Genomic DNA, 14,608 nt, shown 5'->3' on the forward strand with positions numbered 1-14,608 from the left:
CTAGGACCAGCTTGTCCCCCCGTTTCCCCCATTAAAACCTGAAGCCAGTTACTTAACACAAAGAGGCATATTTCCCATTCTTTTTTTTTTTTTTTTTTTGGGTCCGGTCATGGGGCCTGAACTCTGGGCCTGGGCGCTGTCCCTCAGCTCTTCAGCTCAAGGCTAGCGCTCTACCACTTGAGCCACAGCGCCACTTCCGGCTTTTTTCTTTTTGCTTATGTGGTGCTGAGGAATCGAACCCAGGGCCTCATGCATGCAAGGCAAGTGCTCTACCACTGAGCCACCTTCCCAGCCCATATTTCCCATTCTTTAAAGAAATGAAACAAATTGGCCATACCATCATTCATTAAAATGTCACAAATGGGGCTGGGAAGGTGGCTCAGTGGTAGAGCACTTGCCTTGCATGCATGAGGCCCTGGGTTCGATTCCTCAGCACCACATAAGCAAAAAGAAAAAAGCCGGAAGTGGCGCTGTGGCTCAAGTGGTAGAGCGCTAGCCTTGAGCTGAAGAGCTGAGGGACAGCGCCCAGGCCCAGAGTTCAGGTCCCACAACCAGGACCCCCGCCCCCCCCCTCCCCCAAAAAAAGAGGTAACACATTTAAATGAGATCCTCATTGCTATAATTGGTGTCCTTGCAAGATGAAGAGAAAGGCGAGGACACTGGGAGATGACAGCAGCTGTAAGCCCAGGACAGAACCCCAGGAGAAACCAAAGGAGCTAGCATCTAGACTGCAGAGTTGTAGTTTCTAGACTTATGCAGAAAAAATTTCGTTGGTTAAGCTACTCACTCTAGGTTACTCTGTTATGGAAAATTTGGCAAACTAATACATAGATCCACAAAGAAATATTCCTTTGCTGTTGTTGTTAGTTATGGGGCTTGAACTCTGGGCCTGGGTGCTGCCCCTAAGCTCTTTAGCTCAAGGCAAGTGCTCTATCACTTTAAGGCTCAGCACCAGTTCCAGTTTTCTGATGCTAAATTGGAAGTAAGAATCTCATGGACTTTTCTGACTGGGCTGGCTTTGAACTGTGATCCTCAGATCTCAGCCTCCTGAGAAGCTAGGATTATAGGCGTGAGCCACCAGTGCCCAACTAAGAAATATTCTTTACTCAGAAGTATTGATCAACACTGGATTTTAATTTCTATTGCATATACTAACATACCATGAGTTACAGATGCAGTAGTTTTTTTGGTTTTTTTTTTTTGGGTCTGGTTGTGGGGCCTGAACTCTGGGCCTGGGCACTGTCCCTCAGCTCTTCAGCTCAAGGCTAGTGCTCTACCATTAGAGCCACAGCGCCACTTCCAGCTTTTTTCTTTTTGCTTATGTGGTGCTGAGGAATCGAACCCAGGGCCTCTTGCATGCAAGGCAAGCACTCTACCACTGAGCCACCTTCCCAGCCCCCAGATGCAGTAGTTTTTATGGAAACACTCTGTAAGACCTAAAACCACTTGGAAGGTTTCCAGGGTAAAAAGACTGAGAAGGGTTGTTACAAAATCTTCCTCTTCCCTTTGAATTGTACCTACTAGAAAACCTCTTAATTCCTCATCTGAATCACTGACTTAAATATTTACTAAAAGCCTATTAAGAGCACTATGCTGGGGCTGGGAAGGTGGCTCAGTGGTGCCTTGCATGCATGAGGCCCTGGGTTCAATTCCTCAGCACCACATAAGCAGAGAAAGCCGGAAGTGGCGATGTGGCTCAAATGGTAAAGCACTACCCTTGAGCTGCAGAGCTCAGGGACAGTGCCCAAGCCCAGAGTTCAGGCCCCAAGACCAACCAAAAAAAAAAAAAGAGAGAGAGAGAGAGCACTATGCTGGACACTGGAGATATGATAGATAACAGACAGGTTCCTACCCTTAGGAATGTTAGTCCAACAAGAGAGATGAAAGCTGCTATACTCTTTGGTAAATACCATGGCAGTACTGGCAAACAGGGCAAGGAACAACCTGTTACCATGATGTAAGAAAGGGTGGCCAGGCACTGGTGGCTCACATCTGTCAGCCTAGCTACTCAGGAGGCTGAAATCTGAGAACTGAGGTCAAAGCCAGTCAGGGAAGGAAAGTCCATGAGATTCTTATCTCTAACCAGCAAAATGCCAGAAGTGAAACTGTGTCTCAGGTGGTAGAGCACCAGCCTTGAGTAAAATTGCTTAGCAACAGTACGCAGACTCTGAGTTCAAGCACCAGGACTAGCACAGAGACAAGTAAAAACAGCAAAAGTGCTAGGAGTTTAGGGGACAAAAGTAGAATTTCAACCAGCTTCTAACATTGGTTCCCCCAGGAAACATTAATAACATTAGTTAATTACTAACTTTCCTGTTTTCCTATAGCTGTCCTAAGGCTAGTAACTGATGACCTGTATTCTTGAGAATTCAGTAAGAACCTGATGCCTGTCAGTCAGGTTTTAGTCAATGTGTCTTTAGTGTCTTTACTCTGACTTCCAAGGATAACAAATATATGACTCTGAAATAATTGTAAGTCATACCTTATTAAGGGACTGGTATCTAGAATATATGAAGAATTCTTACAACTCAACAACAAAAATATAATCAATCTAACTAAAAAAAATGGACAAAGGACCTGAACAGATATTTATTCAAAGAAGATATACATATGTAAAGATGTTCTACGTCATTACTTATTAGGGAAACACAAACCAAATCCACAATGAGATAGTACTTCATGTACAGTAGGATGGCTAAAATCTAAAAGACATTATCAACTGTTGGCAAGAGAAATGGGAACCCTTATCCTGCTGCTGGGAATGAAAACTGGTAGACCTGCTTTAGAAAACAACCTGGCAGTCCTTCAAAAGGTCAAAGAATTAGTATACAACCTAGCAATTCTACTTACTCCAAAGAATATATGTAAGAGATATGAAAATATATAGTCCACATAAAAATGTGTACCTAGGGCTGGGAACGTGGTGCTTGCCTAGCATGTATGAAGCCCCAGGTTCGATTCCTCAGTAACCACATACACAGAAAAACCAAAAGTGGCACTGTGGCTCAAGTGGTAGAGTGCTAGCCTTGAGCAAAAGCTCAGGGACAGTGTCCAGGTACTGAGTTCAAACTCAGGACTGGGGGAAAAAAATGTGTACATAAAAGTTCACAGCAGCAGCAGTCCCAGTAAACAAACATGAAAACAACTCCATCAACTGATGGATAAATAAAATATAGTACATCTATACAAGGAAATATTATCCAGCAACAAACAACAGAAGCCAGTCAAAAAAAGGACTATGGCCGGGTAACAGTGGCTTACCCCTGTAATCCTAGTACAGTAGGCTGAAATTTGAGGAATGTGGTTCAAAGCCAGCCCAGGCAGAAAAGAAAAGTCCCTATGAGACTCTTATCTCCAATTAACCACTCAAAAAACAAAAGGGGCTCTATGTCTCAAGTGGTAGAGTGCACAAAAGACTCAGGGACATCACCCAGACCCTGAGTTCAAGCACCACACCCAACAACAACAACAACAAAAAAGGGACTACATACTACTATATGAGCCCATTTATATGAAATATATAGAACAGTTAAATCCAGAGACAGAGGCTGATTAGTGGTTACCTATGGATAAAACAGCTGAGGGGAAGGGAGTCTCAAATAGGGATGGCATTCAGGAAAATGATCTAGAATTGGCTGTGGTGGTGGCTGTACAATTCTGATTATACTAAGGCCACTAAATTGTATACTTTTAAGTCAATGCATTGTGTGGTTTGTGGATTGTTTATTTGGAAGAAGACAGGAATGACTTTTAAAAAACTAAGAGCATTTTAAGCATTTCCATTAGGAGCCTAGGGATGTGGCTTAAGTGGTAGAGCACCTGTCTCACAAGCCTAATGCCCTGATTTCAAAGTCTATTAACAGCAAAAACAAAACAGTTCCCATTTGGATACCTATTTAATTATCACCTCAAACTCAACATGTTTCAATTGATTTATTTTCTTACTATCGAATAGAGATCCATAAAAGCCTGGCTACTACCATGTGTATTTTCTCTAAGCACAATTTAAAATCTATACACACTTCCTTTTACATGCCAACCAAGGCCTACATCTCTGGTGCTGAAAGCCCAGCATGAGCTCGACCAGTCTCGGTGCTGCTGCCTGCCTCCTGTCCACCCCAGGCCTGTAGCTGTCTTACCAGCACACTGGGTTTGATTTTCCCTCCTTTTCCTTCATTCTCATAACTTCTCTTACTTGGAAAACCCTATCCTATCTAAATTCAACCCATTCTTTAGAGTATAATTTTTGCAATTTACTGTATTTGGTAATTATCTTACCTCCAATAATGTCCTCTGCCTTGCTGGCTGAAAAAAGTATTATGAGCCAAGATTTTATACTTCTCAGTATAATATTTCTAATGGGAGACTTGCTATTTTATGGGGTTTTGCATAAGGGGGAACGTAACATTTCTGCCTTCATGATGTCAGAAGAGGAAAACACTGTTGCCGAACAGGGGCTGGTATGTAACTCAGTGATAAGGGTGTATATCTAGCATGGATGAGGCCCTGGGTTCTATCCTTAGCATTGAAAAACCAAAACAATCTAAAGCAGTAAAAAAAAAAGTTGCTGGTCAACTCAACACAAGTTAGGTAAAACACAGAAAGGGCTCAGACTCGGAGCTTTCATATATTAAGCGGTGACAAGAATTGGATGCTGGTGGCTCATACCTGTAATCCTAGCTATTTAGGAAGCTGAGTTCTGAGGATCCCAGTTCAAAGCTATCCCAAGGAAAGAAAGTCTATGAGACTAATCTCTAAACCAAAAGGCCAGAAGTAAAGCTATCGTTCACGTGGTAGAGATACCTTGAGCACAAAAGCTCAGGGACAGCACCCAGGCCCTCAGTTCAGGCCCCAGGACTGGCACCTATACATAGGAAAAATAATTGAATCTGCTTCTCCTGCTTATCTCTTTTTTTTTTTTTTTTTGGTCGGTTGTGGGGCTTGCACTCTGGGCCTGGGCGCTGTCCCTCAGCTCAGGGCAAGTGCTCTACTGCTTGAGCTACAGCGCCACTTCCGGTTTTCTGGTGGTTTATTGGAGATAAGAGTCTCCTGGACTTTCCTGCCCGGGCTGGCTTTGAACCTCAATCTTCAGATCTCAGCCTCCTGAGTAGCGAGGATGACAGACATGATGAGCCACTGGCGCCTGGTCACCCTGCTTATCTTACATGGCTATAGTTGGAGTGAAATCACATATTTCATTTTACAAATGCTACTTTGTAAAATCCTATCCTTATGTAATAGAAATTTTCATTTTAATTACTCAATTCCTCATTACCAAAAGAATTAAGAACCAGAAAGCATTGTTTTCATTTGATAAGTGCTGAATTTTTGTACTTACTCATCTTTACAGAACTTGATACATACCATTTCCCCTCCATACTTCAGCTAAGTGACAACTGCCTTCTCCAGGTTCCTTACAAAACTCTACCACATCTCGACAGGTTGTTTCTGGTGTTATAGGAACTTCTGTTAATATTTGCTCATTGTTGCTCAAGAACACGGTTAATATCATCTGTGAAAGAAAAGATTAAAATGACAGTTTAGATCCCTTAACATAAAGAGATTACTCTATAATCTTAACATGTTCCCTCTACCATCACCCTTCCCAAATGTCTACACTGTAGATTAATTCTTAAGTTATGTGAAAAATAAGGGAAAATCAAATCTTAAAAATTTTAAAAGAAGTAATTTTATTAAAAAAAAAATCATGGCCAAATGTTATACAGCCTGAAAACCACATCTAACTAGTGGGTAAATAGATTATTAGGACAAATTGATATCCCCAAATAACATACAATTCCTTGAAACAATGACAAATGATGAACAAAGTGCTTCAAAGTCAAGCCGGGGAAAGACTACATAGTGAATGATGTTCGGGCAATGAAACACTCATTTAGAAAAAACTGGATTCATACCATAAATTATATACTGTCAAAATTCCTAATAGATCAACTATTTAGATATAAATCACAAAACCATAAAAATTATAGAAAATCTAGGTTATTTCTGGAAGGTGGCTCAGTGGTAGAGCGCTTGCCTTGCATGCATGAGGCCCTGGGTTCAATTCCTCAGCACCACATAAGCAGAAAAAAAAAGAGATGGAAGTGGCGCTGTGGCTCAAGTGGTAGAGCGCTAGCCTTGAGCTGAAGAACTGAGGGACAGCGCCTAGGCCCAGAGTTCAGAAAAAAAATTATAGAAAACCTAGGTTATTTCTTTTTATAACCTTGGAACAAAGAAGTCCTTTATAACTCAAAAACCAGTATCACAACAGCTTCTTTTGGCTTACACCTGTAAATCGTATAGGTACTTGGGCTGAGAATGGAAAATTACAGTTTCAAGTTGAGAATAGGAAGATCACAGTTCAAAGCCAGCCCAGGCAGAAAACTTTTAAGATCCCTTTTAACCAGCTGCTGGGCATAGTAGCACACCTGTCATCCTAAGCAATGTGAGCAGATTAGATTGTGAGGACTGAGGCTCCAGGATTAACATAAGCAAAAAAGTCCACAAGACTTCATCTCAATCAACAGACGAAAACTGGACACAGGTGCATGCCTGTCAGGCCAGGTATGAGAGAAACCTTAAAACCGTCAGCTCACAGTCTAGATACATACCCTGGCTGAGAAGGAGACCCTATCTCAAAATAACCAGCACAAAAAAGGAATAGAAGTATGGCTTGATAGGAGGGCACTTGCCTAGCCCTGATTTCACAAGCCAGTACCACCAAAATAAATCTCTAAAAAAACAGCATCACAAAATACATTGATATATTCAAGTATATAAATGTAACAATCGAGTATATGTGTGCTGTGGTGTCCTTCAGTTTTTGTGCTTAAGGCTATTGTGCTACTACTTGAGCCGCAGCTCCATTTCTGGCTTTTTGGTGGTTAATCGGAATCTCATACTTTCTTCCCTGGGATAGTTTAGAAGTGTGAGTCTTAGAATGTAGCTTCCAGAGTAGCTTTTTTTTTTTTTTTTTTAAACAAAACAGCAAGAAGTTGGTTAAATACTGAATCCAATCCCCAGTTCGGGGGGGGGGGGGGGGGGGGGGAGAGGAAGGAGACAAACGTGAAAATATTTAAAGCTCTTATTACAAACAAATGGCTAATCACAATGCGTAAAAAGTTCCAGAATTGCTAACAAAAATACTAAAAATCCAATTCATTTAAAAAAAGCTAGCTGAGGAAGTGGCGCTGTAGCTCAAATGGTAGAGCGCTTGCCTTGAGCTGAAGAGCTGAGGGACAGCGCCCAGGCCCAGAGTTCAAGCCCCACGACCGACAAAAAAAAAAAAAAAAAAAAAAAGCTAGCTGAGGAAATAAATATGTAGCAGTAAATCAAATGACCTGAATCACAAAAAAATGGATGAGAAAGTAAAAAAATGTCTGATTTAAAAAAAAAAAAATCTCGCTGGGAAGGTGGCTCAGTGGTAGAGCGCTTGCCATGCATGCAAAAGGCCCTGGGTTCGATTCCTCAGCACCACATAAGCAAAAAAAAAGAAAAAAGTGGCTCTGTGGCTCAAGTGGTAGAGTGCTAGCCTTGAGCTGAAGAGCTGAGGGACAGTGCCCAGGGCCCCATGACCGGACCCAAAAAAAAATCTCAGCCAGGTGCTGGTGGCTGACACCTATAATCCTAGCTACTCAGAAGGCTGAAATCTGGGGGTCATGGTTCAAAGTCAGCCCAGGCAGTAAAGTACCTGAGATTCTTTTTCTTTCTTTCTTTTTTTTTTTGCTGGTCGTGGAGCTTGAACTCTGGGCCTACGCACTGTGAACTCTTCAGCTCAAGGCTAGCACTCTACCACTTGAGCCGTAGCACCCACTTCCAGCTTTTTCTGTGTGTGTGGTACTGAGGAATCAGGGCCTCAGACATGCAAGGCAAGCACTCAACCACTGAGCCACCTTCCCAGCCCCGTACCTGAGATTCTTACTGGAAGTGGGCTGTGGCTCAAAAGTAGAGCACTAGCCTTGAGCAACAAAGCTCAGGGATAGTGGCCAGGCCCTGAATTCAAACACTATCACCAACCAAAACAACAACAACAACAAACTCAGAATGACCGAAGATACTAAAACATCATACCAAAGGTGATTTTTAAAAACTATGCCTTAATAAAGCACAATTTAAACTAAAGGTTTTCTTTAATCAGGAAGCACACAAGTATTACTTCAGAAATTATCAGAAACAAAACAACCTCACCAAATTCTCCTCTCTCTTTAAAAATCTCAGCTGTCAACTAGTGTTAACTCTAGTTATGTTTTTTCTCAGAATGCCCTCATGGCCTGCATTTTCAACTTAGTATGTCTGAGACAATGTTTAAATGTTCAGGAACAGCTTGGATCTGGTTTCCTTCTCCTCCCTCATTCCTCAGTCTCCCCTCACGCCACCCTCCTCCTCCACTGTCAGCTCATGTCCTGGGACACAAATAAAGTCATTCCTTCCTCCCCACACTCCACTTGTAACCCTCAGGACACCCCACTCCTAAAAATCAGTCTTTCCCCAATATTATCTCTGGCAAATGTAAACAAGCAGAGACTTTTCTTGAGTCAAATATGGTCGTTTTCATGAGTGATCCCAGCAGAGAATCTCATGGGGGAGGGGGGGGGTTAGATTTCCATGAAGAAACAGAAAACAGCCAACAAACAGGGCCAACCACAGACTCCCAACCTTGAAGGCCCCAATTTCTTCACACTGGACCTACCCCTCAGCTCTGAACCCCAATCCATCCTGTTTGTAAATTCCCATTCACTCTTCAAAAGCAGCTCACAGTGGATGATTCAACAAAATCTTCCTTGACCTCTTCTCTCCAGGGTAGCTACATGTTCCCTCCTTGGTCTAGTCATTCTTCCCCTGTCTTTATGACTTCAATGAGCACTACTGAGACTCCCTCCCTCCTTGAGGATAGGCCTTCTAGGCAATTAAACTGCTGAAATTTTGGTTTCCTGTTGTTTAGTCAGTACCTGGCATCTGATAGACTCAATAATGACACAAACAAGATAGAACCCCCATCATGCCCTAGAACTGAGAAGATGCATATCATCAAAGCACAGCACATCTAGTCTGTTCAATAAACAAATATTATCCCTCTTTCATAAACACCTCTCCCACTTCACCCCCTGTCCTGGAAAAACAGAAAGCAGCATCCAGGAACTCAGAAATCAACACTATATTAGTGAACAACTAGGCTCACAGCACTGTCTTTGCTTTAAGCCTCACATTCCCTCACTAAGAAGAAACATACACTACAGAGGAGCAGCTCTCTTCCTCTGACCTTGGTGGTTTTCCCAAATGATTACTACACTCTGGGAAGTAAGGAGGACTCTCCCCACACCTTTCTTCCCTTCCAGTTTCAGGGCTTGAACTCAGTGCTTCAAACTCTTATTCAGGTTGCTTGTTCATGGCTGGTGCTCTACCCTCTAACACTTGAACCATGCCTACAGTTCAGCATTTTGATGGTTAATTGGAAATAGAGTCTCTGGAACATTTCTGCCTGGCTAGCTTCAAACCATAATCTTGTGACCTCAGCCTTCTGATTATGTATCTAGGATTACAGGCATGAGCTACCAGCCACACAACTTAGGCACAACTATCTCTAAAATTAAGGGGGTGGGAAGGAGTTGGGAAGGTGGGGAGGAAAGGGATGGTAGGGGAAAAACAAAGGAGGGGATAACAATGCTTGATAGGAAGTGGACTCATTACGTTGCTCACGTAACTGTAACCTCTCTGTACAGTATCTTTACAATAAAAAAAATATTAAAAAAAAAACAGAGAGGAGGAGCCAGGCACAGATGATTCACACCTATAATGCTAGCTACTCAGGAAGCTGAAATCTGGATCACAGTTCAAAGGCAGCCTAGAGACTCTTTTTTGTGGTCAGTGGTGGGACTTGAACTCTGAGTATGGGCACTATCCCTCAGCTCTTCAACTCAAAGCTAGTGCTCCACCACTTGAGCCACAGCACCACTTCTGGTTTTCTGAATGGTTTATTGGAGATAAGTCTCAAACTTTCCTGCCTAGGCTGGCTTTAAACTGCAATCCTCAGATCTCAGCCTCCCGAGTAACTAGGATTACAGGCATGAGCCACTGGTGCTTTGCCCATGACACTCTTATCTTCAATTAACAAGCAGAAAACTGGAAGTGGTGCTGTGGCTCAAAGTGGTAGAGCACCAACCTTGAGCAAACAAAACAAAACTCAGGGACAGTGCCTAGACCCTGGGTTCAACCACAACTGACAAAAAAAGGGGGGGTACTAAGGAGGAGTTGGGCTAACTAGGGTGAGAGCATGTATAAAAATAGAACAATAGGGTTGGGAGGGTGGCTTAATGGTAGAGTACTTGCCTCGCATGCATGAGGCCCTAGGTTCAATTCCTCAGCACCACATAAGCAGAAAAAAACTGGAAATGGTGCTGTGGCTCAAGTGGTAGAGCATTTGCCTTGAGCTGAAGAGCTGAGGGACAGTGCCCAGGCCCAGAGTTCAACCCCCACAACCAACCAAAAAAAGAAAAAAAGAAAAAGAAAGTCTGTTGAAATTATGCTAGGAAGCGGGAGAGTGGTAAGGGAGAGTGATGTGAGAAACGCACTGGAATACATTATGTAAGGGCATGGAATGTCACAATGAAGTCCTCCCTTGTATAGATTAGTATATGCTAATAAAAATTGCAAAAGAAGCCAGGCACTGGTGGCTCATGCCTGTAATCCTAGCTACTCAGGAGGCTGAGATCGAAGGATCACGGTTCAAAGCCAGCGGGAGCAAGAAAGTGTGTGAAACTCTTATCTCCAATAAACCACCAGAAAACCGGGAATGGCGCTGTAGCTCAAGTAGTAGAGTGCGCTGGCCTTGAGCTGAAGAGCTGAGGGACAGCGCTCAGGCCCAGAGGTCAAGCCCCACTACCTACAAAAAAAAAAAAAAAATTGCCAAAGAATTGAGAAACTGGCACAATTCTTTAACAAGAATTTTTAATTTTTTATTGTGATTAAGTGGTTACATAACTTTCACAGATTTCATAGTCTTGTGAGATAGTGATACTTAAAGTCCCAAACATATTCTAACCTTCATGGGGTAAACTGTCTTTACTGTGGTCTATAAGGTTTATGAATACTGTGAGCTTTGACAATAGTTTGTTCTTCGGCATCGGGTGATATGTACATTTCTTTCCTTTTGCTTAGTGTCAGCTGGCTGTTCCCTCTTTCCCTCTCATTCTCTCCCTCCCATCATTGCCATTGAGTTGCTTAGTTGGTTTTGATCAATGTCCAGTGCAGCTGTTGGGTACCACTGTTGTATGTTTTCCCGTTTCCCTCTGTTTCTGTGTCCACCTCCTATAAACATACGAATTTTATAGTTGTAATGGCAAACATTTTCCAATGAAATTTCATAGCCTGTGGTTTTTAAGAATTACTAATAGAGCTGGGAATGTGGCTCAGTGGTAGAATGCTTGCCTAGCATGCATGAAGCCCTGGGTTCGATTCTTTAGTACCACATAAACAAAAAAGGCTAGAAGTGGTGCGATGGCTCAAGTGCTAGAGTGCTAGCCTTGAGCACTGAGAGGCTCAGGGACAGCGCCCAGGCCCTGAGTTCAAGCCTGGGAAGTGGAAAAAAAAAATTACTAAAATATTGTTCCAAGCCATGCTTTTTTTCCCCTTAAATATTTCTTTTATTTTTTATTTTTTTGGGTCGGTTGTGGGTCCTGAACTCTGGGCCTGGGCACTGTCCCTCAGCTCTTCAGCTCAAGGCTAGTGCTCTACCACTTGCGCCACAGCGCCACTTCTGGCTTTTTTTCTTTTTGCTTATGTGGTGCTGGGGAATCGAACCCAGGGCCTCATGCATGCAAGGCAAGCACTCTACCACTGAGCCACCTTCCCAGCCCAGTCATCATTATCTTAATCTACATTGCCAAGCCATGCTTTTTAAAATAGAATTATGTCCAGCTACCAATATTCACCAAGAACCAAGAGAGTGCAAATGACCTCAGTTCATGGTCTTTTCTTTTTCATTCCTTCCTATCTTAGGATTTTTGGAGATAGGGTCTCTCCCTACATACCCGGGCTGGCTGTAAGCTTTCTATCTCTCTACCTTGTATCCTGATAATGTCTGGGATTACAAATTTGCATCAGTGTTGGTTTCTTTAGACCTTTTCTATCTCTTTATCTCTTACTTTTCTGGCTGCTAGGGCTCTTAAGTACTGGTCACAGGATTACATAGTCATTGCCTCTGAAAGAGAGATTCATGCACATGGAATGCATAAAGCAGTACCAGGACTGTGCTCACTTATTCTGAAAATGGAATCCTTTCAAACATATTTCTTTCAAACATACTTATTTCAGAATAAAGGATGGATTGGTGTTATTTCTGGACTGTTTTGAATTATCAAGACTTTTCAGCTCATTAATGCACTCAATCTAATAAGAAGGAGAGAAGAGGCAGAGCCAGCAGGGTTACAAATCTGAGTGTTTATTTATGAAAGGTAAGAACTCAAACTGCTTATCCTGAAGTCACTAAAATACTACTTCAAAATTTTACATTCTATTTTATAGTCTCTAGTAATCTTTTTTCTAATTTTAGCAACACTTATTTTCCTAATAGCTATCATTTAAGGTTAATTTCATTATAACTGTGACAGATTTAAAAAGCTTTCAAGCCAGATACCAGTGGCTCATGTCTATTATGACAGCAATTTAAGAGGCTGAGATCTGAGAATCAAGGTTCAAAGCCAGTTCAAGGAGACAAATCCAAGAAACTTTTACCTCCAATTAACCAGCAAAAAGCCAGAAAGAGATGATGGTAAACAAAAAACAAAACAAAACAAAAAAAAACCTGAGGGTTTAAGGCCTGTAGTTCAAGCCACAACCAGCACACAACACAAAAAATATTTTCAAGATACATTAGCTATTGTTGACATGAATGATATACATTTTCCTAAAATATCAGCAAACATAAAGGCTGAGAAGGCAAGTGCCTGTTCATGTCATTCCTGCTTGAAAAGACTGAACACATCTCCAAATCCTCTTTATGAACATTTTACCATCTTTGAAATTAACAGGTCTCATAATTGATAGCAGTTATTCGTCCATGAGCAATATTCCACTGCATGAGTACTATATTTTATGTTAGTCAGTGGATGGTTGCCTGATACTGGAGGTTGAGAATACAGACTAACTGCAAATTGGCGTATCATTTCCTCTTGTGATGACGGAAATGTTCTAAAATTAATTAGATTGTGGTGATTATACAACTTTGCAAATGTACTAAATTATCTTTTACAAACCATTTCTCAGAAAAACTTTTAATTTGCTTTGCTGTTTTGACTTTTTTTTTTTTTTTTTAAGATGACAGGTCTCACCGTGTGCCAGTTTGTCTTTGAACCTGTGATCCTAACTCAGCTTCCTGAGTGCTAGGAAGATAAGATCTACACTGCCACATTTGGTTTTGAAAAGCTGTTTTGTTTTGTTTAAAATGGGATCTCTGTAAGACTTCCAGAAAAGGAAATAAGAAACTATGTAGTATAAACAACCCTAGAAGGAGAAATCCAAATTCTCTCCTTAATTGGGCCACTGATTTTGCTGGGACCGGCTGGACAATCTGCTTCTTCTCCAGCTCTGGGTCATGGTTTCTCAGCAGGAGTGCCTAGGTAGTAAAGATACTCCTTAGTTGTCGACAAGCAACCCCTCATCTATCTATACAACCTACTTCTAGCTCTTAGTGGGAAAAAATATTTCAAAAGTACACTGCAGATAAAGGACTTTTGTAAAACAATTTCTTAAAACTAGTAAGAATGCTGGGTGCCAGTGGCTAATGTCTGTAATCCTAGCTACTAGGAAGTTGAAATCTGAGGATTGCAGTTCAAAGCAAGCTGGGCAGGAAAGTTTGTGAGACTCTTCTCTCTAATTAACCACCAGAAAACTGGAAGTGGCACTGTGGGTCAAAGTGGTAGAGCACTAGCCTTGATCAAAAGAGCTCAGGGACAATGCCTAGGCCCCAAGTTCAAACCCCATGACCAACAAAACAAACAAAACAAAAACTCAATAAGAAGATCTATAAATTCAATGCAATACCTATCCAAATCCCAGACAGAATGTTTAAAAGAACAACTAAGTTGTTTCCATTTGATTTATGCTTCAAATATACTACTTGATTTAAAACCCTTTTGTGGGGGCTGGGAAGGTGGCTCAGTGGTAGAGTGCTTGCCTTGCATGCATAAGGCCCTGGGTTCAATTCCTCAGCACCACATACGCAGAAAAAGCCAGAAGCGGCGCTGTGGCTCAAGTGGTAAAACACTGACCTTGAGCTGAAGAGCTGAGGGATAGCGCCCAGGCCCAGAGTTCAAGCCCCAGAACCAGCAAAAAAACAACTCCTAACAACTGTCTCCAAGGCCCTGAGTGACCTGAAATATCCACATTCACACTGTTCAGATATGACCTTTGCACCCACTGTCCATAGACTCTGCTCAACTACTTATAAGGCTGAATAACCCTCTTCTTAATGGTTCCTTATCAGAAAAGCTCTCCCTAACAACCTATCAAAAATGGCCCCTTTCTTTATCATTCTCTTTCCTCTTACCTATTACACTCCCTACCACCTGACTTCTGCTATGTATTTCCCCTCCTGGAAAGCAGGAATTCTAGG

At 42.0% G+C, this 14,608-nt stretch overlaps 1 protein-coding gene across 2 annotated transcripts in view; it reads right to left on the bottom strand.

Moving 5' to 3' along the window:
- Ppp1r13b (protein phosphatase 1 regulatory subunit 13B) overlaps positions 1-14,608 on the bottom strand; it is an 84,074-nt gene that overhangs the window by 39,397 nt on the left and 30,069 nt on the right. For both annotated transcript variants that reach the window (XM_042696832.1, XM_042696831.1), the window contains exon 2: positions 5,365-5,512. In XM_042696832.1, the coding sequence (XP_042552766.1) occupies positions 5,365-5,512 (148 nt within the window). The remainder of the gene's footprint in view (positions 1-5,364; positions 5,513-14,608) is intronic.

Source organism: Dipodomys spectabilis, unplaced genomic scaffold, assembly GCF_019054845.1.
Source record: "Dipodomys spectabilis isolate Male_0828 unplaced genomic scaffold, ASM1905484v1 ptg000212l, whole genome shotgun sequence".
NCBI lineage: Eukaryota > Metazoa > Chordata > Mammalia > Rodentia > Heteromyidae > Dipodomys > Dipodomys spectabilis.